At 37.0% G+C, this 24,300-nt stretch overlaps 1 protein-coding gene across 1 annotated transcript in view; it reads left to right on the forward strand.

Moving 5' to 3' along the window:
* ARFGEF1 (ADP ribosylation factor guanine nucleotide exchange factor 1) overlaps positions 1-24,300 on the forward strand; it is a 98,647-nt gene that overhangs the window by 54,427 nt on the left and 19,920 nt on the right. The window contains exons 10-25 of the mRNA XM_042785879.1: positions 388-622; positions 4,729-4,828; positions 4,921-5,060; positions 5,165-5,273; positions 6,367-6,568; positions 7,621-7,732; positions 8,950-9,155; positions 9,251-9,335; positions 10,152-10,323; positions 11,510-11,661; positions 14,850-14,978; positions 18,177-18,335; positions 18,748-18,898; positions 22,157-22,247; positions 23,456-23,496; positions 23,599-23,768. Of these exons, the coding sequence (XP_042641813.1) occupies positions 388-622; positions 4,729-4,828; positions 4,921-5,060; positions 5,165-5,273; positions 6,367-6,568; positions 7,621-7,732; positions 8,950-9,155; positions 9,251-9,335; positions 10,152-10,323; positions 11,510-11,661; positions 14,850-14,978; positions 18,177-18,335; positions 18,748-18,898; positions 22,157-22,247; positions 23,456-23,496; positions 23,599-23,768 (2,254 nt within the window). The remainder of the gene's footprint in view (positions 1-387; positions 623-4,728; positions 4,829-4,920; positions 5,061-5,164; positions 5,274-6,366; positions 6,569-7,620; positions 7,733-8,949; positions 9,156-9,250; positions 9,336-10,151; positions 10,324-11,509; positions 11,662-14,849; positions 14,979-18,176; positions 18,336-18,747; positions 18,899-22,156; positions 22,248-23,455; positions 23,497-23,598; positions 23,769-24,300) is intronic.

The following is a 24,300-nucleotide window of genomic DNA, read 5'->3' on the forward strand; positions in this document are numbered from 1 at the left end:
GTCAGAGTTCTGTCGATGGGCTGAATATTTTAGGTGGGATCTTCCAAAAATCCATTAAAAGGAAAGAATGCTTCTTTCATCGTCTGGCTAAGATGGGCAGCATTGCCTGCTGCTGCTGTTCTGCAGTGCTGTGCTGCACAGGAGAGTGGCTCAATAGTAATGGAGAGAAACAGTAACTGGAAAAGGTTATTGTTGCCCACGTTCTTTGCTGAAGAGTGACAAGAAAGATCAACATCTTTTTATGACTCATTCTACACCAGGTTGTCTCAGATTTGAGTTTATTTTCATAAACATTCCACATACAAAATCATTGTGGTGTCTATTCAAGAGAACGTTTTACTTTTTATGACTTACACCGAGCTGATACGCTGCATTGTTTTATTCTAGATCTCATGAACTGCGATCAAAGATTCTTTCATTGCAGTTGCTTCTGTCCATTCTGCAAAATGCAGGACCTGTCTTCAGGACAAATGAGATGTTTATTAATGCTATTAAGCAGTACCTTTGTGTTGCACTATCAAAAAATGGAGTCTCATCAGTTCCAGAAGTTTTTGAACTTTCACTTTCCATATTTCTTACCCTCCTCTCAAACTTTAAGACTCATCTAAAGATGCAGATCGAGGTATGTTACATGAATTTCTAATTTAAGGGGGGGGGAGGGTGTTAAGTGAACATTTGTTTATATTTGTGTGTAACTTGGTCTTGCTTAGATAAATTTGTTTTCCTTTCTGCATCTCAGTTTTTGTGTAAGACTTGCCAGATCTTCCTGTGCATATGAGCTCTTTCAACCAGTGGCAATGAACTTGCTTGCAACAATGCCCCTTGAAACCTTCAAATAAAATAGCAATATTTTATTTGGAATACTTACAGATTAAATAAAATTTGCTGTATTACATCAGAAGTAATGTGACACTTGCAGTAGTGTTGTTTGATGAAGTGGAATCTGATGGGAAAACTTTTCTAGGACTGTTGAAAAAAATTTCCATCATATTTTAACTAGAACATGAAATGAAGTACCTAATAAAGAAGTAGTCCATTTTATCACTTAATAATAGACATTAACATATACTCAGAAATTGTACAGTGCAAAATGTGCTTTGATTTGCTCTGAGGTGAATTTTTATAATCATAACTTACCATGCCCATACTCATTACTGTTAATATGTGGGTTAATTTCCTGTATTTAAAAGCAGAGTTTTCTGTTGGCTGTGGCAGGATGTTATCACAGAATGATGCTGAAACTCAGAAATTAGTAGGTTTGTGGATAAGCTTGGTCAACCAGTGTTCAACAGTGCAATTAGGAAGTTTTAGCTCTGCACTACATAGTACAAATGAAAATGAGTACACTTATGAAAAGACTACGTAATATATGGTCTTGCAAAGGAATTTTAGAATAAAAATTAATGACTTGTAATGCATTGTGGATTCTCTTTGAGGTCAGATGAACATATTTCTTTCTCTAGGGAAATCCCAGCTATTTGATTATTGTAGCCACTTCCTTTGTATATTAGGGCCTGCATCAGTATATGTCCTGAATAAGATAATATCATTTCCTCAGCTCTCAAAAAGTGTACGGATGATTTAACTCCTTGGGCCATAAGTAGAGATAAGTCAGTATTCTTAGCAATAAGAGTTATCAGAGTCCTGACAGACATTGTGAATTTTCTCACTGTGGTCTTAATTCCACGGTGAATAAAGTAGCAGTGTGCGCAGTGTGTTCCTACTGCTTGTTGTGGTAGTTTTATGCTTTGGGAGTTGGGGTGAATACTGAAGCCTACAGATTGCCCCTTATGTTTGGAGGTTAAATATGTGAAAACATGCTGAGAAATGTTGATAACGTTGCTGTTATAAGGACTTTGAATTCAGGGATTTCTTCATCTGTGGATGTTATTATACAAGTTGATGTGTTGTGACAGCTTTGGAGGAAGAACCTAATTTTGCCAGTAACATGTCAGAAAGATATTGTGTTCTGATCACTTACCAGGTTATTTTGATGTCTTTTGGGGGAAGAAACAACAGGGTTTCCAGTATTTCCTTGAGCATTGCTTGGATAGAAATAGAGATTTGGTAATTGATTGAATGTGCCTTGAAAATATGATGCATTTTCAAGACTTTCAAGACAAACTGTGTGTGCTCAACAAGACTGTAGTGCATGTGCAGTGTTCAGCACATCAGACAGACCAGGCTGAGCTGCTCTTCAGTCACACAGCCTGCTTCCCAGAAAGTGTTGGACTCGATATGTGTTCGCAGAGCTTACAAGTCAGTGTGTAGGTGGTAGATGCATTGCAATCCGGCTTCCCTGACAAAAATTTGATGAGCTTCCATTTCTGTCATCCTTTTCCTAAATTCCAAACAGAAAATGAAGACATATCGGAGGAAAATTGAGTGTAGGATACCCTACACTATTGTAGTGGCTTCTAGAATATGCTGAACTAGGACCGTCACCACACAGCAGGGCTGCGTTTTGTCCTCACAAATATGAAAGCCAGAAACTTGATGCTGCAAAAGTATCCATCTATTACAAAGCATGGGGGACAGCAGTTTCTAGAAACTTGTTCTTTTTCCCAGTTGTGAGCTAAGAATTCCTCTTCTTTCAGCTGCTGATCCTAAAGGTTATTCAGAAGATGTGGGTAGACAAGTAGATATCTTCATATTCAGTTTATGTCTCAGAGCTGTAAGGAGAGCCATATGCTCTGATTTATAATATGCAAAATTATGTATTTTGGGATTGAGGCTATATTCTTCATCTGTGTAATAAATTTTTGGCATATTTTAAAGTAATAGTTTCAGATTCTATTGAAAATTACCCTCCCTTGGTCCTTTGACTTAAACACTCTGCTAACATTGCCCTCTGACAGTTAAATAGTTTGAATTGTAGCTTAATTGTATTGTAACTGTATTTCTAAATGGGTCAATGAATATTATTTGCAGTAAATCAAATTCTAGATATCAGGGAGTTTGGGGTGTCATTTAGCTATACTTAACATTACCACCCTTTCATAAACTGTGAACAGGCTATCTTAAAACTCTTATTTTCAGTTGACCAAGCTAAATAGTTAGCTCTTTTCTGGTTTACTTTTCTGATATGCTGGGAATAAAGTCTCAACTCTGTGACATGAATTGAAATAATTAACATAGTGATAGATAGCATTTTTAAGCATCTGAAATGTAAATAATCAGTATGATTTTGAGAAGATGTTCACTGCAAGAGATGCTTGTCCAGAGTTGACACCAGAAGCAAGAAGTCAGCTCTGTCTCAGAAGCACACAAATCTAGTGTCTTCATAGTATGCAGACCTCCCAGCTAATTTCTCTTCTAGTTTAGATTGCAGTTTCTTTTTTATACTTGAAACATTTTTCTCTGTTCCATCAGTGACTTATTTTTTTAAATTATCTACCAGAAAAAAATATTTTCTAGGTTCCAGAGGGTATATAACATTACTGGCTTTCAGTAAAATATCAGAAAACAGCAAATATGTAACCAAGGACTGATCGTAGCACAACCTTTATTAAAATTTTAAGTGCTTGAAAATCTTTAATCTGTTATGTGTTGAAGTCCTGATGTTTCATAGTTATTACAACTAGTAACGGGGATTGTGCTGTGTGCCTCTCTTTCTCTAAAGTGGGCAATAAAATGGAAATATTGTTAGCGCATTTTGCTTGAGGAAATAGCTTACCGAAAAAGTTGTTTGAAAAGCTATGTTGCTGTCTTTCCCTGAACGTGTGACTCAATGCAAAATTAGCCTTATGTTTATCTCTACCTGGCTAATAGAAAAATCTCTGTACCAGTTCTGTGGTGCAAGGGAATTCCTAATATTAAAAACTAGGGTAGCTACCTATTTGTATATTTGTGTGCTGCTGTCAGAGAAGAGGAGCTTGATGGCTTGAGACTTATCAGGAGCATTCTAGAAAAAACGTATGTTGGATTTGGTAGCCACAACTGGCTATGAAGAGCTGAGCTCTCCGAAGTGCAGAATGGTGATGTAATGCCGTGTAGCAGTTCACATTTTGAGTTCATATGCTGTTGCAGCAGTCGCTGCTGCTCAGAGAAGTGAGAAAAAGCCTGCTGTAGCTGCTAACGTGCTCAGCTGAAATAGCCTGTAATATTAAAGGATCTGGTGGGGATCTAATTGAGAGGGGATAAAGTAGTCTCTGTCCCAGACAAAAGCATCTGTACTGAAACGATTTCAGGAAAGACTGTCTCTTTTAGGGAAGAGTAACTTTCCTATTAATGGACCTGCTGCATTTTTTACACCGTGCCCTTCCTCCTATAATCTAATACAGTAGAATGATTCTTTTGTGTCAAGATGTTTCCCTTCTAATGAAGGTCTGATACTTTCTGCTGGCCTAAGTGGCTGTTTGTGCCGTAATATCATCATCTCGCAGAGAAAATATTTTGTGGTGAGGTAATACCTCTCCTTTCAAAATCCCAAATGAACTCTAATAGCAGCTTAGACTACTTGTTAAGCCAAAACAGATCATTCTCGGTTCTTCTATTTTTGAGTGATCAGAATATAAACCAAATGCTTTCAGCTGGACAAAACTCCAGAAGTACATAAGTAATAATTCAAATACCTAATTTGAAAGTATCAAGTGTAAGTTACATTTATTCCTTTCCCGCTTCTTTTTCTGCTCTCAGAATTATGTCAGAGTATTGGCCATCAGGGTTAGTGTCTGTGTTTGTAATTAGATTATTTTTTTTCCTCCCTTTTCCTGGATTATTTCTTAGGTTTTCTTCAAAGAAATTTTCCTGTATATCTTGGAAACTTCCACTAGCTCATTTGATCATAAATGGATGGTTATACAAACGCTGACAAGGATATGTGCAGGTATTGAGGACCATTTGGTTCTAGTTTTCACATTTTTACGCTAAAGAACAAAACTGTTCGTTCCATATTTGACAACGTCACTTTGTTTATAGATGCTCAGAGTGTAGTGGACATCTACGTGAACTATGATTGTGATTTAAATGCGGCAAATATATTTGAAAGACTGGTTAATGACCTATCAAAGATTGCTCAAGGAAGGGGTAGCCAAGAACTTGGCATGTCCAATGTTCAGGTAAAAAGTCTACCAAACTTTATGAAGCTTCATGTTTCTTGGCATGATAGGTTAACACTAAACTCTCCATTCCACTAATGTGTTGCTTTTGAAATCTTTTCTAGGAATTAAGTTTGAGAAAAAAAGGATTGGAATGCTTAGTGTCGATCTTGAAGTGCATGGTGGAGTGGAGTAAGGATCAATATGTAAATCCCAATTCTCAGACAACACTTGGTAAGACATGAGATGTGTTTCTTTTATCTTTAGTAAAGAGGTGCTGCAGGAGTTTAGTGCATGTTTTGATACTGTTAGTGTCCAGATTGGTAAAACATCTTTCATTAAAAAAAGAGAGAATAAACATTTTTTTCCTTCGGTAAAAATATTGGGAAGTTTGGATTGGTGTAATTTGAACAAGTTGTCTATGTTGTCTTTTCTTAATTGTATGAATTCCTAGAAAGTTACTATGCTAAAAATTAGTAAATCCTGTTATTTTCTGTATTTCTAATTATAAAAGGATCACAAAACTTACTTTGAAGCTCCCCTTATTTCCTCTAACTTCATATTGATTAAATTATTACTGAAGCAAGCTGGATGGAGAGCATTTTTTTTTCGTTTTAAATTTCGTTAATTTTTAAAATATTAATATTATGAAAATATTATTTAATTACTGTTATTAAAATAATTGTTTTAAAATATTAATATGTAACTATAGAATTTTCAATGTTGTAAGCAGTGAATTAACTAAATCATCACTTGTTTTAATCTTGTTTCCATCTGACCTGAGATGAAAAGTACTAAGGTTATGCCAGAATTTTCAGATAAAGTGTTTAAAGTTGGTAGGTGAAGTAGTAAGCTTTTTAGAGAGATGGTTAGCACACATGTCTTTGTGAACTGAGAGCTCCAACTCCTTGGTATGTCTGATCATAAACGCTTCTAAACACTCTGTTTCAAAAACTTAGAATAATTTGATTTGCTTCAGGTCAAAAGTAACATCAGACTTGAAAATAAAAGGAAAGGTCGTAATTGGGTTTCTAACGTCATGTATTTCTTTCCAAGTGCCTACAAATTGTAGTTGTAATTTAAGGCTTAAATTTCAGGTATGTGATGGACTGGAATAATCTTCCTTGATATGTTGTAGTGATGTTTTTGTTGTTGTTATTTTCCCAACCAAAACAAAAGCAGAATATTTATATAAAAATGATAGATCATTGAAGATAACCCTAGTAAGTTTTAAAAGCCTTCAGAGAGGATTTGGAGAATAACCTGTAATTTTAATTTCTTTTCACTGTATTTATTTTGCGTGTATGTAACGCTTTCCAATTTATAGGCCAGGAAAAACCCACAGAACAGGACAGCAATGAAACCAAACACCCTGAAACAATTAACAGATATGGAAGCTTAAATTCCTTGGATTCTACTGCTTCATCAGGAATTGGCAGTTACAGCACGCAGATGTCTGGCACTGACAACCCAGAGCAGTTTGAGGTCCTAAAGCAACAAAAGGAAATAATAGAACAAGGAATTGACTTGTGAGTGCCCTTTTATCACCCATGGGAGGGTGGATTCTTTTGGAGCTATGAAGATTCCTGGGTTTTTCTTCCTTCTCCTCATAGATACTCATCTTGTGTTAGGAAAAAAACTCTGGATTTACAGCACTTCCTCTGGTGAAAGAGTGCTGAATGGTGTCCCCTTTGGAGCCTGTCAACAGTGTTTTGTGTTAACCTAATTCCTCACAGCTAGAAGATGAGTACTCTGAATGTTTGTTCTTTTTTTCTCCAGACCTGCTTGTCTAAAAATAATATTTTTATATTTGGATAAAAAGAACATTGAACTCATGTGTTCAGTTGAATACGACCCATTTTAGTATACACATTGCTGATGAAAGTGCCTATATGCTTAAGCTGATGCTTCCTTCTGATTAATTAACTTGTCATAATTAGAACTGGAGGATAGTATAATTTCTCAGCGCAGTCTGATATGAATCTTCTGTGTGATTTCAACCTTGTCACCTTACCTCCTCAGTGAGGTCACTGTGCAAAAATAAAAGTTTTCTGTAGTATAGTTCTCAGACCCTGAACAATCGTGCCTCAGTCCTTTAGGGTTTCAGTTTCTTTGTTACCTGGTTCCTTGTCTTGTGCATTTCCATTCTTAAAGACAACTCATGGATTTCTTGATTGTTTCATACAGATTAAAACAAAAAGCAGCAGAGCATAATTGTTCCTTCCCAAGCCAAGACTTTGCTATTTCTGTGGAATATTTTTTTCTTTACAAGTGCCAGAGTAAATGATAGTGCTTAGCTCTCCTTACTGAGAGCTGCTTGGATGCCATGCTGTCAGTTATGTAGCAAAGAGGAAGAGGAGGCTGTTTACAGGGGGGAAAAACACCCATAAAATCATCCAGTGATGAAGGGAGTAATCATAGAAGGGAATAGCTCATTTCTGTCTAATGCAGAGTTTGATAAAGGAAAAATAGGTTTTCAATACCTCATCCAAAATTATTGACTCTTTTTACTTAAACTGGTAAGGCTTTGTGCATGGGTAAAAGGGTTAACTCTCACTCCATCCTGATCTTGATTGTACAGATTCAATAAGAAACCAAAGAGGGGGATTCAGTACCTGCAAGAGCAAGGAATGCTTGGCACTACCCCTGAAGATATTGCTCAGTTCTTGCATCAAGAGGAAAGATTAGATTCAGTAAGAAAACTTCCTGATGATTGTTTTTGTTCATGCTGATGTTTTTATACTAATTGCAAATCACATGATTATAGTGTTTTAAAGTCTATAACACTATTGTACAGTAAAGAAAAGGAACCTTTCTCTCTTCTAAAATTTGTAAGCTCGAGGAATTTGGGTTATGCCTTAGAGCTGTACCCTGTACTTATGCATTGTGCAGTTCAGCAAAGTGTAAAGGAAAACACTGACCTAGTAGAGCTGACTTGAAACTTGCACTTAGTTGCTAGTATAACTAGAAGCAGCTTACTAAACTGTAAGTACTTTAGTCCAACTGGGGACTCCCAGAAGTAACTGTCCTTCAGAGACGGCAAAAAAATAATGTGGTGCAACAACATGAAAAACATCTTTTGCTGCCTCCCAAAGGAAGGTTATTTAATCCAGATTAGTTCTTGGATTTTATCTACAGCTAGCAGCTGTTGCTGGACTTGGAAGGGTCCTGCAATATCTGGCTGAGGAAGGTGGGGAAATCTCTCGTTGGCATTGTCATGAAAAACTTAGCTTTCTGAATCAGCAGTCTGCACCGTTGTGTATAGTAGCCACCCCCATTGATTTCTAAGGAAAAGCTTGCATATGCTCATGCTTGCAGCTGTGACTGAAGTCACAAATTTCAGTATTAGAATCAGCAATCAAAACAAATTCTTAACCTCAGTGTACATATACAGGTATCTTTGTCTGAATGCACAGTATTTTTCACTGTACGGTGTTGCATTGACAGTGATCAATTTGGATGTATTTGAGAACTAAGTATTTATATTTGAGCATCAGTTGCATCTATTTGAGATCTGTACTCTAGTGGGAATAAAGTTGAGTTTCGTAAGCTTTTCATTCCTGTAGTAAGTTTCCTAACTACAAAAATCGTTACGGCAAAGAACAATCAATCACTGGTAATAATAACTTTGTCTTTTGCACATGTGGAATTCATCTAATAGAAAAAAATGGTACATGAGTAAAACCAGAGAAGGAGGAAAGTAGGCAGGTACGAGCATGTAAGTGCATTATGATGGAATACATGGCCCAAATATATTGCTTTAGAGAGTAGAGGAGAAGCAGGAATTTGTCTTAACTGCACACAGGCCTCTCTTTTTGTTAGACATATGGGCAGTATGACTCTGTTGTTATTATTTGCTATTTTTTCCCAGTGTAAATGTGCTAGTTTGTCTTTTCTATTCTTATTTTAGACTCAGGTTGGGGAGTTCCTGGGAGACAATGATAAATTTAACAAAGAAGTCATGTATGCATATGTAGACCAACACGACTTTTCAGGAAAGGATTTTGTTTCAGCTCTGCGCATGTTTCTAGAGGGATTTCGTCTTCCAGGAGAGGCTCAAAAAATTGATCGCCTAATGGAGAAATTTGCTGCTAGATATTTAGAATGCAACCAAGGGTAAGCAGTAGTTTGTCTTCAGAACTTTGGAAAGCTGAATAATAACTAAAAAATCCTAATATGTTAAATTTGCCGTTCTTTTTTCCCCCCTTCAGGCAAACTCTTTTTGCTAGTGCAGATACTGCATATGTTTTAGCTTACTCAATTATCATGTTGACAACAGATCTTCACAGTCCACAGGTATGTTGGTAGAAAGATATTTGTGTAATCCATAGATACCTAACTTTCAGGCTTTCTGAGAATGTAATTGGAAAAACTTGATGTTTAATTTAACACCAATATGTGGGTAAGAAATATGGTAGCTTAACTTTCTGCATCTTTTAAGTAATAGTATTGTGTTTCATGTGTGTTAAGATTTTTAAGTTGTTTTGGTTAGACCTTTTTGCAAGGTATCATTTACCTGCTCGGTTGAATAAGGATTGTGTGGATTTACTTTCATATTATGGCACTCACAGTAGTGATCTAAGCTACAACCAAAACCAGAAGTTGTGTAATTACTTACCTATTGATTTTAACACGAATCTGCTCCTGATTTCAGTCTGTTTGAAAAAACAATGAAGCTTTATTTTGATAAATACAGCTTACTTCTGCAGTGTATAATATTCAAAGTTGGCAGTGATTACCCATCATCGTTTATTTAAGCAAAATCTGGAAAGAGTATTGAACTCTTATGAGATTATGGGATTATGTTTAGATAGTTTAGTCTGTATAACAAGACAAACCCCTTTTTAAATTTTCTTTTTCATTTGTATGTCTAATAGATCTGCAGATCCTACTGAATATTTATGAGTGTTGTAATGTCCACATGGCCTTGCGTTATTTTGTAGATCTGACAGTGTAGTCTTGCATATGTTGGATTCTTAAAAATGTCTTCTGAGTCAGCACGTTTGTCCTTGATGGTAACTTTTCATCCATTTGGCTGCTTTATAGGCAGCATTGTAACCGCTATGAACTTGCATTGTTTGTTGATATTAATAGCTTCTTCATGGGTTTCAGGTGAAGAATAAAATGACAAAAGAACAGTATATTAAAATGAATAGAGGTATCAATGACAGTAAAGATCTCCCTGAAGAATATTTGTCTGCTATCTATAATGAAATAGCTGGAAAGAAGATTTCAATGAAAGAAACAAAAGAATTAACAATACCCACAAAATCCAGTAAACAAAGTAAGTAGTTGCAATGTTAGCTTTCTTCAAAGTGTTGCCTCATCAGTTCCGTGAAGCTATCTCCTTTTTAAAATGAGGTGAATTAAGCAAGCACCACTTAACTCAAAATGAGTCTTAACTTCTAATTTCATAACATTTTCCTTTTAACATAAATGTATGATGCTAGCTTAAAATCTTTGTTAAATGCAACTACTTATTTTCACTTCCCTTTGCATCTGAATTAATGGTGTTCAGTGCATTGACCATGGAGAAGACAGGTTTTGCTTTTGAACAGCTACATAGGGAAATGCATTTGGGAGCTTGATGAAGTAAGAGTGTTGTTGATAGGCATAGTGCAGAACAAACACATAGTTATGCCTTCTATTTCTAAGTTAACCATTGTGTTTTCCTGCAACAACCAGTCTGTCATCTTCAAAAATTTTGCATTATTTGGTTTGTAGGGCTCTAATTTATGCACTTCTAAAATTAATTATCTTTTCTTCTGTCAGATACCAGAAAAGCTTTTTTGTTTTGCACAATGTGAAGATTCAGATGTTACTCATTCTAGCTTTTCAGTGGAGAACATTGAGAGACTTCTTTCCATCATAGTCAAATTTTTATACTTTTGAGTCCTAGGTTAGCCTTTTGAACAGGTTGTGTGCAGGAAATTTGCATCTGGAAAAAATAATCCCTCTTATTTTCAATATTCGTTCAGTTGACTGTTTTAATTGTAGTTTTAAAGAAGCGGATTATTACATTCTACTTGGGTTTCAATTTCTTGATGAGATGGAGGTTCTACTACTGAAACGGAAAGGTGATTAAGGTAGCTCTTCCTCAGAAAAAGGATGTACACTTAGTTTTATTGTGATTTTCTGTGCTGTTGAACTGCTATGAAACTTCTGTTTGCTTTGAATTCAGCTTAGTAGGTGTGATATTTGTGCTGTCATTTGAGGTGATAGAGAAGAAATGTTTGTTGTGCAAATCGTAAAATTCTGCAAAGGTTTAAAATTTGGTTACATTTCATATGTAAGTTCGCCTTAAGTTAAATATTGTAAAAGAAATATTCTGCTGGTGTGGAAATTTCAGAACACAAATATTACAAAAATGCGTCTGAGTATGGCACTTAATGAAAAATTTAAAATTACTGTATTCCTGAAGACACTGCTGCTAAAGATGCACAAATAAGAGGTAAAAAATGTGTTTACAGGTGTTGCTAGTGAAAAGCAGAGAAGACTCCTATATAATTTGGAAATGGAACAAATGGCTAAAACAGCTAAAGCTCTTATGGAGGCAGTGAGCCATGTTCAGGCGCCTTTTACTAGTGCAACACACTTGGAGCACGTGAGACCCATGTTTAAGGTGAGATACATGTTTAGATACTTGCCTAGAATATCATACGGTTTCTTAATACAAAATACTAACTGATGGGATTTGTTGAAAATATTAAAGATTTGTGTCAGCTATGTTTTGATCATTTTGTAAGTTATTTAACTTGCTATAAGAAAGAAGGGATTTTGAGCCTTCTACTCCAGTTTCACTTACCCTGGGATTTAAGATGTTTCTGTGCCGGTAGAAGCAGCATCTTGATGTAATGGAGGAGTTAGGAGGAGTGTGTTGAGGGGACAAATGTATAAAGAGCAGTTAAAAACTTGAAATGATAGGATTTTTATTTTGTGTATAGAGGTGTAGTCAAAACAGGTTTATAAAAGCGAGAAATTACTAATTCCAGTTCGTTCTTTGAGTCCCTCCTACTACTTCTAAGGGAGATTACTTCACTGCATTTTGGGGGAGCAGTTATCAGAACAAACTTCTGTCTAATGTTGTCCGTTGCAAATTAATATTTCAGAAAGGCTGGGACTGTCATCTAGTTTTGGAGGGAGGTAGCTGGACCTGTATTAAACTATTATTCTAAATATCTGTTTTCACATAGGTGCAAAGCTATTTGCAACCCAAATGCTGTTTTGATACAAGTGATCCAGATTCGTAGATAGAGAGTATGTTCAGTAGTGTATTATGCCTCAGTATGCTATTGAATATGATCTTAAGCATAACCAACTCATTACGGTTATCTGCCACTGAAATAAATTGTTGTGCCCTTACCATACACTCTCATTTGCTGCCCTTCTGCAAGTAATGGTCTTCACATGACCCCTTTGTGAACTGCTCCAGAGAGGTAAAGTCTCAGACCACTACAATTAAAATAAACAAATGATTCCCTGGAGTGATGTGCTGTGAGGTCAGGTTGAGCTCCAGGCCCAGACTCAAGAATCGTAGAGTCATTTAGATTGGAAAAGACTCTTAAGATCATTGAGTCCAACTGTTAACATAACACTGCCAAATCCATCACTAAACCCTAAGGACCACACCTACACGTCTTTTAAATACCCTCAGGAATGGTGACTCAGCCACTGCCCTGGGCAGCCTGTTCCAGTGCTTGACAACCCTTTCAGTGAAGAAATTTTCCTAATACCCAATGTAAACCTCCCCTGGCAGAACTTGAGGCAGTTTCCTTTCGCCCTATCACTTGTTACTTGGGAGAAGAGACCAACACCCACCTCGCTACAACCTCCTTTCGGGTAGTGGTAGAGAGCGACAAGGTCTCCCCTCAGCCTCCTTCTCTCCAGGCTAAACAACCCCAGTTCCCTCAGCTGCTCCTCACAGGACTTGTGCTCTGGACCCTTCACCAGATTTGTTGCCCTTCTCTGGACACGCTCCAGCACCTCAGTGTCTTTCTTGGAGTGAGGAGCCCAAAACTGAACACGGCATTCGAGGTGCAGCCTCACCAGTGCCGAGTACAGGGGGACCGTCACTTCCCTGGTCCTGCTGGCCACACTATTTCTGACACAAGCCAGGGTGCTGTTGGCCTTCTTGGCCACCTGGGCACACTGAGGATCTAGCTGTAAGATTGCTGTCCATGAGGCAAACTTCTGAGTTTCTTATCACCATATTAATAAAAGTGGGACAGTACTTGTGTTTGTACAGAATAACGCTAAAAAGATGCCTTGGTTTAAGATCTACTTTCAGGGTGTTAGGGTGTCACTTAACAGAGGTTTACTGTACATAATTTCTCTGTGTTGACTTCATTAAGGCTAAAATGAAATAACTTCCATGTGGGCATCTGTAAAAATCATAGACTATTTTTCGTTACGATCCCAACCCTGTTACTCTAACATTTCTAGCCTTTAGTATCTGAAAAGTATATTCACAAAATCCATTTTCAAAGGAGCAAAATATGAAACATCAGGGTAAATTAACATCCTAAGTGTCTTTTGTGAAGGTGCTAAGAATTAGAAGTCTTCTTACTTGAGGTTGTTCATAAACTAATTAAAGTACAGAGGACAATGTAATATGTTGAGCAGAGAGCTGTCGTCTTAGAAGAATGAGAACTGTAAAAGTATATGTTTCACATTTTTTATTTAGACTTTTTTTATTTCAGCAAAACTTTATAAATTTCTGGCTATCTCTTTCATCCACTGATGCAAGTATAAAATTTACGATTAGAACTATATTTACAGATAGATATGCTAAATGATTAAAACAACAAAAAAAAAATCACTTTATGCACCCACTAAGCAGACCAAAATTTACTATTTTAGAGGCTTAATTTTCACTTTTAATGACAAAACAGTCTATTATAAATAACAGTGTAAATGTAGTTATGAAGCATACCATACAGATCTCTAGATAGTTCTTAAAAAAGTAATTCAGTTTTGCAATTTTTTAAGATTAGTTTTGGTTTCAATAGGAATGAAAAATCGGGAAAAGGGGAAAAAAAAAAAAAAGAAAGATATACTTCTGGAACATAGTCATAGAACAGTTTAGATAAGAAGGGACCTCGATAGTCACGCAATACGGAATTAAGTCCTGGATCTAGGAATTCATCTGATGCTTTTAATGCTGTCCCAGAGTTATGGTTTGGTGTGTGCAAGTGTTACGTGCTTTTCTGACGTAGTGCTTCTGGCATTGCTGGCTTAAATGAAACCAAAGTTCTGTGGTACACCATTTTATTATGAAATTAAGTGTGAAGTCTGTTGCTCCCTGCTGTGCCCACTGACTCTGTATTTCATCTGGGGTGACTTCAGGAAAAATTATTTCTAAAATCGTTCTGGGTACCCTGGAGTTTCCTCTCCATAACCACATGTAGTTATTGACTCTATTTTTATTTCTCACTGTGCAAAGATAAATGTTATCCCAGGAATACCAAAACTCCAATAAACATCTAATTGACATAGTTTTGGGGTTTTGGTTTTTTACAGATATCTGAAATTGGTTGTGTGTGTTGGTTGCTGAGGGAGAGGGAGAATGCTTCTGCAGGGAACGTTAACCTTCATTACTTCTGTCCTATTCTCGTGTCTCTTCTAACCATACTTCTGTCCTAGTCTGTCTCATGTCTATTCAATTCTATTTCCTTTTTGGCAAAACACAACTTCAGGGTTAATGATGTGAATTAAATATGGAATTTACACTTTGGCAAGATGTTGAAACTATAACATTTCCTTTAGGTACTAAGAGTTGCTGATGTAACTTTAATTTTGCATACATTCCAGTTGGCATGGACACCTTTTCTGGCTGCATTCAGCGTGGGTCTACAGGACTGTGATGACACAGAAGTTGCCTCTCTTTGTTTGGAGGGTATACGATGTGCAATCAGGATTGCTTGCATTTTCAACATTCAGGTAAAAAAATTTAAGATTGAGCCAATACTTTGATTTATGTACCAGCAAAATGTTAGTGGGGTTCTAAGAGTCCTTGTTGCTGAAGCTATGCACTGCAATACCTAGAGGCTGCCTGCTTCTGCAATTACTACTTCATATGATATTTGACTGAAAGTGTTTTAAATAAAGTGGCCTTTATTTTTCCTGGTGTTCTGTGGCAAGTGCTGCCATGCCTATGTGCTGAATTTTTGTTTCCCCACACATTGACTACTTTTATGTCAAAGTACTTTCTTTCTAGCTTTGTTACAAAGCTGTTCAGCTATGTTGTGATGTTTCATAAAATGAGTCTATCCCAATTCATAAGTAAAATAGTATCTCTGCGAAGTGTGTTTGAAATACTGTTCTCAACTTCAGAGAGACTATACTAATCTGAGACTTCTGTAATTGGATACCATTTTAACAGTTGTGGCACTGGAAATATCATTCCTGATGTAATGCACGAATGTATCTTGCATTAAGCACAATGCCAAGAATTCCAGACTCTCTGGCTCCAGAGGGTAATTCTCATTAAATGTGGGTTTGGGTTTTTTTTTCCCATTTTCAAATCATCGGTAGTGAACATACTATTATGTTATTGTAGACTATTAGTTAATAAATGGATAAGTCCATGGTGTAGGGATCACTGAAGAGAAGGACGAGCAAAATTTTATATTGCATTATTTCATGTATACGTTGCAAACATTAAAATAAACAGAAACAAAACAAAACAAAAACCCACAAAACAGACCAGTCAAAAACCCCAGCAACCTTGTAAGACTAACTTTAAGTAAAAACTGTTGAACTATGATATGATAGTGAATGCTTTACTTCCCTCTCCCCTTGTATCTAGCAAATTAAATTACTGTATATCACTAATGTGGAAAGGCACACTGGGACCTCTAATACACCTGCTTAAAAAAGCCCATTTGAGAACATGTAAGGTTTCTTTCCTCTGTTTTTCCACTTCATTCTGCAATTCCCCACTCCCCCTACACACAACCCCTGAACTGAACAGACTTAAAAATTCGATTAACAAAGCCTCCCCTGGAGCCTGCAGCTGTTAATGAAATTCACATTCCTGTTATTTTTGTTTCTTAGCTGCAGAAGTGGAACTGGCACAAATACCAGTTTCAGCAGCTGCAGAGGTTAGCTCTCAGTCCTGCAGTGGTCTGCCTTGGGTAGGGAGGGCAAGGACACATTTGCTCTATGATCCCTATGCTCCAAGAATGTACCAGAATCAGTTGTACCCTTCCATTGACTTGTGACAAACTTCATTGAACTGAAGATATTTCAAAACCAGCACTTCTTACTTGTCGAAATGTAAAAACTTGGGTTTGTATTTTCAATGTAAGTGATGTGCCTTCTTCATTTCCTATGCGAATTCTGTTTTGCTGATATCATTAAAAACAGTATTGGTTTGTTGATGATGTCGGACCATTACGGGATGATCCCATTGCATAACTTCCCGGTTAGATGGCAGTGTTGCCTGAGTTCAGATACCAGAGAGCTCTGTTGGTTTGAAGGAGGCTGGAAGACCAGTACTTGAGCTGACTTAGGGACAACCTGCTGTTGGAAGCAGGTTTTTTCTCTTGTGCATAACTGATGCTGGCAAGTTTTTATTTCATTGAATAAACATACAGAAGTTAAGATTGTCGTCTAAGAACAGTTAACGTTAGTTTACACACCTTGAGAGATAATGGAGGGAGCTTGGAGGCCTTTAAGAAAATTCCAGAAGGTCACAATATAGTTTAAGCTATGCATGTTCCCCTCTAAAACTTCAATTAAAGATTCTGATTTTAATTTATGCTTTTAATCTTAGACTGTCACACAGTCTGACTTCTGTCTTTAAGCATCTGGGACAAGATACATGTCAAAAAGATGTACTTAGTTTGCTTTTATCGTTTGTTTTTACTTTCTGGTTGATGGACACATTGTCTAGCTCTTTTCCTTCAAATTTGATGGCTTAGAAAAAGGGACACAGCGGGAATATCTGTATGGAGCAGAGAGGGATGGTAAGACTGAAAACATTTTCCTTTTACAGAAGATACACAGTTTGTAGGTTCTAAAGCTTTTTTGCTTAGTACTCTTTCCATCAAACTTCCATTTTTTCTATGCTTATATATCATTTGCTGTGCCTTTGCCAGCGTACCCTGTTGTAGTAGTTGGGTTTGAAGATGGCAGCCGTGCTACGTGGCTCTGTGACAATCCGTCCCTGCTATCATTGCCTACTGTTGGGGCATTCTTGTTTTCGCTATGAAACAGACATTCTTCCTGGAATATTTTTTTTTTTTTTACTATTTTATGTTTGGTTTTATTAATGTGCTCCATGATTTTTTTTATATCAAAATAGTCTTAAACATCCAAACAGTTAAATATATTTCACAGCTGTCATTTGTTTATCTGATGTACAGCCATTTCACTTTATGGCCTTCAGATCATATATAACAGGAGAGTAAAATGCACTTGTGAGCTCGACTGTAATCCCCTTTTACTGTTGTAATCGGTTCATATGAGATCTGAGGAGTTTCCTTTGGTATCTATAGATATCTTCCACATAAAAATCGGGTACCTACATGTGGAACATTCTTTTTTGTGAGATTGATTTCATCTGCCTAGATTATAGGTCACTTGCTGTTTACCCACCCATGACAGTCTCTCCTCACAAGCTTCTGAGATGCTCCAAACAGCGTAGATTAAATCAAACACGTTCTGAGCAGTTTTGTGGAATTGGCAAAACATGCCTTTTAGATGTATTATTTAGATTCGGTTGCCAAAAAAATCCTACCACTTGAGAGAGTCTGCTAAGGCAGCATTTTCAGAGTTAGGTCCAAGTATAGTACAAGAATATTAAAAGCTTAGCTAAAAAGCCACATTTCTTCTGAAACATCATCCTGTTTCCCAAAAAAGCCCCCCCCAAAACCCAGAAACCTAACAACCTATGTGTTCTCTGCTGTCAGACGTTAGTCTTTATGTTCCTGAATAGAGGAGCCTGGTAATATCCCACAGCTTACTATAGAAGAACATGAGTTATTCTCACTGTGTAGAATCTTTTGGAAATTCAGTGCTAGGAGGTGAGAGGGAAATGATAGAGTTGCTGAAATTGCACAGATTATACTAAGAACAATGAAATGAGAAAGTACTTATAAGACAATTCTTTTTTTTTTTTCTTCCCATCTGTAGCTTGAAAGAGATGCCTATGTCCAAGCCTTAGCAAGATTTACATTACTTACAGTGAGTTCTGGTATTACTGAAATGAAGCAGAAAAATATTGACACAATTAAAACTCTCATCACAGTGGCTCATACGGATGGAAACTATTTAGGAAATTCCTGGCATGAGGTACAGGATTCATTTGTACTTATACTAAGAAAGTGCACGTACAGATTTTGAACACAGTGGTGTACTTGTTTGTGCATAAATACAATGGTTTTTAGATAAGTGCCAAGTATATACTTTGGTACATACGTTACGTAGAATTGCGCATTATGCAGCCAATTAAAGTAGCGAAACATGTCAACGTGAGAAATAAAACTGTGAGAGACTAACTAAGTATTTAAAATAGTATTTAAATTAATACTCATTAATACTCATGAGTATTTAAGTTAATACTGATTTTATCCAGAATATCAGAAATACTTGTTTGATCTTGTTTAGATTTTTTTTTTTCTTTTAAAGATCTGCCTGAATATTTTTTTTTTTCTCCTTCATATTGCTTTTTATCGATGAACAATTTCTTTATTCTCTGGAATAGATTCTGAAATGCATCAGTCAACTTGAACTGGCACAGTTAATAGGAACTGGAGTAAAACCTCGCTACATCTCAGGGACAGTGCGTGGCAGGGAAGGTTCTTTTACTGGAACAAAAGATCAGGCACCTGATGAATTTGTGGGGCTGGGACTGGGTAAGTAATGCAAATGTGAAGTATTTCATTTATCTGGCTTTTTTCACACAGATGCCCGAGTTTGTCTTTTGTTTTCATTACTGTTGGCTGTGAGGTTTGGAGATAAGAGCATGAAGTCGTCCTTGTAAAACAGTCTTAGGCTTTAAATAGACCTATTCCTGTTTCTTGAATATTTATTTTGCTCTTTTAAGTGTTATTGCTACAATGGAAGAGTGAGAAATGTAAGAAAATAGTAAATTATTCATTTCTATTAAATACAGCTGACTAAGTAAGAATTAATTACTGATGGTATGACCAGTTTCAATACTATTGCAATGTTAGGGCACCAAGTATTTTACCAAACAAGCAAGTTAGTATGTGTAGGTTAAGCATTCTGTTATGAAACTGAGACATACGCAGTATTCAAACCAAGTAGGAGATCAGTTTAGCTGAAATTCTCTTTCCTCCTCTTTTGGTTACTTTGGTACTGAATAAGTGCCTTTTTTAGGTTGGCCTGAGAGCCAAAATTTACTCCGTAAATGAGATGTTGTTTCCTGTCCTCCTAGAAAAGTATACTGGTCTTACCTTAAATTCTCTTAAAAAGGTTGATTTTTTTCTTTTTCATCTTTAAATAGGAATACAGTTAAAGACATACAGGTGTAGGGTATTAGGAAACTATGGAAGTGTCAAGGAAGTACATATAACTCCATTTGACTGTTAGAAAGTTTCAGTTCTAGTACGATGCTCAATATCTCCTGCCTTTTGAACAACTTCACCCACAGCTGAGCAAAAGCATTGTGTTCCCTCAATTTTTCATGTAACTTTTCCTTTTGAGGACTAATGATTATTTTACTAGTTTCCCTGACCTTAGCCCTCAACTAGTCCTAGTCGGCTGGCTTTGTGTTCTCCCCAGACAGTCTTTCTTCAGAATAGAATCCTTTTCTTTCCATTGTGCTCTCCTTTGGTGTGCCTCTGTGTACTCCCCTCACCTTGCCAGGAGTTGCTGAAGGGAAACCTTGTGCCTGGAAATTAATGTATCTGCCAGCATCTCATATACTGAGATTCTTCCTGCCTTTCTAGTATGCATCCTCCATTTTAGTGTTCCCCGATGACCTATCCAACTTTGCCGTTTTCAAATGCTGGCAGTTTCACTATGCTGAAGTGACTAGCATTTAAAAATGTTAAGTCGTAATAGCTCCAGAGTATAAACTGTAGTCAGATGTCTCTAAATCATACTTGCTAGTCATTGGTGTAGATCCAGTTCATAACAACTTTTTTCCCTCTGTCAACTACATTTCTAAAAAAATAGTCTATGCCCAAATGCACAAACTGTTTCTGAATTGAATTTCTGGAATGCTTGTTACAGTGCACATATGGAAACTTAACCATTTTCTTGGGTTTTTTTATTGTTTGGGTTTTTTTAAATAATACCAGTTCAGCCTTACAGGAAAATGCCTTACAAAGGAATTTGGTTTTCCTGCACTTCGAGGCTGTTAGAATATAGTCATTTCATCAACTCTTAGTTTTTTTCATTCTTCTCCACAAATCATGTGTTGCAGATACTTCAGTTTTCTTTCTGTGATCGCTCTGAAGTATTCTTTGGAACTATGGCTTTCAAGCACCCTTCCTATAAACCTAAATTCCTGTGGAAAACCCACAGTCCATATGTCCATATATACAGGCACATATTTTACAGGAAAATACTGTTTAATTAGAGTAGGTGAAGTTGCAGTCTAGTGACACAGAAGCTTCATCTTTCAAACCTGCTTGCAAAATCAGATGTACGCAAACAGCAGCACTCACTCTTCTTGCTGAAGTTAAAGTGTGTGGTTTTTAAAAAAACAAAACCAATCCAAAACACCCTTTGCTCATTTGCTGCCTGATAAAGGATTCAGGTGTCCACTCTTCACATTTGAATGTCTCCATCACTCTTGCACTTCGTCCAGCTCTGGGGCCCCAGGACACAGACCTGTTGGACTGGGTGCAGAGGAGGCCACGAAAATGCTCAGGGGGCTGGAGCAGCTCTCCTAGGAGAACAGGCTGAAAGTTGGGGTTGTTCAGCCTGGAGAAGAGAAGGTTCCGGGGAGACCTTATAGCGGCCTGCCGGTGCTTAGAGGGGGTACAGGAAAGAGGGGGAGGGACTCTTTATCAGGGGGTGTGGGGATAATACAAAGGGTAACGGATTTAAACTGAAAGAAGGTAGATTTAGATTAGATGTAAGGAAGAAATTCTATCCTGTGAGGGTGATGAGGCGCTGGCTCAGGGTGCCCAGAGCAGCTGTGGCTGCCCCCTCCCTGGAAGGGTTCCAGGCCAGGTTGGACGGGGCTGGGAGCCCCCTGGGCTGGGGGAAGGGGGCCCTGCCCGGGGCAGGGGGGGTGGAACGAGGTGATCTTTAAAGGTCCCTTCCAGGCCAAACCATTCTATGATTATATGATCTTTGTTTCTGCAAAGCTCTGAGAACAGAACTGACGGCCTTTTTTTCAGTCTTCTGTTCTCCCCTATGTTTCTGCTAGCCTGCCTGAGAAAAAAAAAGCTAAGTACAGGGTAGGTGGAACTGCCCAGAATGGTTGCAAGATTCCTGCTCTTTTTTTGATGAGGGGTAGAGGAGACCTAGAGATTGCCAGAAACTTCAGAAATTTACTCACGATGAAGTTAGCATTTTCTTAACATGAGCTTTCCAGGGTGTGGGTTACAGTTTCTAGCCTCCAAAATAAATATTGCTATTTTTATTTACAGATTTTTCTCACTATTGTTAGGTGATAATTTTGCTGTACTTGAGATGTAGCTTTAAGATGGAGTTTTGGTGGGAGCTCTTCTCTGTGAATGATAAAAAAGAAAACATATCAGAATGGATTTACTCACTTGCTGCTAATAAAGTGTGAAAATTCTCCTCCATGCAGTATTTTCTATCATATGTTGTGTATTTTCAGTAGCAAAATTACCAAAGATCCATTGAAAGATGGAAAGAAAAAGGTGGGTTTTGTGCTTTTCAATTTATTCCACTTGTATCTATTCATACAGTTGTTCTAAATGTGGACAGTTTTCTGGGCCTACTATAGTTTATACATGGATAGAGAATCTGGAGAATTAGGACTTAGACCAACATGCAACTGTTCACTGAGATACCCAGCTCATGCAAGGGAAATTAATAATGTCCTTCTCTTTTTGTGAATTGAAATATATTTAATTATACTAGTAGTGTTGTGACTTCTCTTCCTCTTTCTTCCCAGCCCTTTCTGTGTTACCTCTCACCTATTTTTCAAATTTTTTTCATTGCAGTTGGTGGAAATGTGGATTGGAAGCAGATAGCAAGTATTCAGGAGTCCATTGGTGAAACTAGCTCCCAGAGTGTTGTTGTTGCTGTAGACAGGTATTGTATTAAATTTGCTATTGCCACCTCAAGCTTTTTAAGCAATATTTGAATACCCTGTGCTAATAATAGGACATGATTAGTTTACCCCTATTTGGAAAAAACTAAAAACTAGATAAGTATTATCATATTAAAGTGCTTCTCAGTTTTGTGGGATTTTTCCTTTTTTATGGAGCAGAGGTATTTTTGCAAGAAGGAACAAAGATTAGGCAAGAAGCCTGTTTACTGATATAAAATTATTACAGGAGAGTTGCAGAATGAAGGCTACTGTACTGTCCGGTGAATCTTGATTTGGTATATATAGTAACAGATAGCAAATCTCATTTTGCCTTAGTACAGGGAGCATTATTGAAATGACAAGAAAAACAGACTGTTTTTCTCCTAAATGTAGTTGCTGACTCCCTGCTTTCCTCTAGGTTATGTAGATGCTGTCTGAAATTACCAAAATTATTATTCCAGTCTTCCTTTCTGTGACTCATATTTATCATAACTGGATTTGATCAGGCATGATACATATCATAAACATTCTCTGTTTATATCGTAAAGTACTGATCAGACTGGAGCGTTAATGGATCTTGCTCTCTAAGCATATAAGAAATCAGAAAATATTAGGAAAATAATGGTTGTCAAAATTGACAGTCACAAAGGAGTATCATTCTGAAGGCTTACAAGCAAGCGTTCCTGTGATTGAGTATGGGCAGCAAGATCAGTGTCAGTTCAATTAAAGTTGACTTGCAGTAAAATCACATCAAGCAAACTGGAGACTTAATGTCAGACACATAATAGTTCTTTAGGTTTGCTGTATTTCTTCCCTCCTCATAATGAGAAGTGTTTCAAGTATCTATTTGTCATGGCAAATAGGAATTGTGCACTCTGGAGAAGCTTGACTTCTATATTTGGAGCAGGGCTAAATAGTTTATAAACTGCTGGCATAATTGATCAGTCACTGTCAGTGAGCTCATAGTATTAGAAGCAATGCTCACCTTCCAATTTCCACGCATGCATATGGGAGTTATTTTTAAATATTAGAAACAATTGAAATATTTTTTCTTGTATTTTCAAAGCTCAGTATTCTTCCACAGTTACTAATTGTTTTTTTAATAAATAAAAGTAGTTGGAGGATGTCTATATGTAAAAAAATCTTGAATACATGTTTAATAGATGCTTTTTCATGAAATTCTAACAATGTCGTAAACTGTACTTTACAGAATATTTACGGGATCTACAAGGTTGGATGGAAATGCTATTGGTAGGTTTTTTGGTGCCCCCCCCCAACTCCCTGTAAACGACAAAGCAGCTCTGTCTTAAACCTTGGAAAAATGTTGCATTAAAATCTGTGGTCATTTAACAGTGGATTTCGTTCGCTGGCTTTGTGCTGTATCCATGGATGAACTGCTCTCTGCTACTCACCCTCGAATGTTTAGTCTGCAGAAGATAGTAGAGATTTCTTACTACAACATGGGCAGGATAAGGCTACAGTGGTCTAGAATCTGGGAAGTTATTGGAGATCATTTTAATAAGGTATCCCTGTTAATTATTATACTTTATACTTCTTGAATTATCGATACAAATAAATTTTATTTAGAAATCTGTTGGGAAAGCTGGTGCTCATCTGAATTATACTGTTTTTTCTGTCCTTCTGTGTAAGTAGCTTAAAACACAACAAAAATTGTAAAGCTGGAAAGGCCTGTGAGAGGGCAGAGTTACACAATATGATAAATGTAGAAGCAGGAGTATACATAAAGTTACTTATCATGACCTGGGTCTAGAACTGGCTGCCTTTAGTTATGTGTTCTAATTTTGGGGGGTGATTTATGAAGCTTGGGATAAGACGTTTTCTGTTCAAGTCTAAATTGAAATTTATCATGTGAATGTTTGACATGCATTTTAATACAGCTTGCTGAAGTCTTTCTAGAGAGCTTGCTTATTTTTAGAAAGTTTTAAATGCTAGGATATAGAATGTAGAAAATAGCTAGAATTGGTTAGGGATTATTGAATTGCACTAACAATGTGGTTTATGGAATTGGCTGCTGTTTAATGTTGTTAATTTTCC

The sequence above is a fragment of the Tyto alba genome, unplaced genomic scaffold, assembly GCF_018691265.1.
Source record: "Tyto alba isolate M040663 unplaced genomic scaffold, T.alba_DEE_v4.0 Super-Scaffold_9, whole genome shotgun sequence".
NCBI lineage: Eukaryota > Metazoa > Chordata > Aves > Strigiformes > Tytonidae > Tyto > Tyto alba.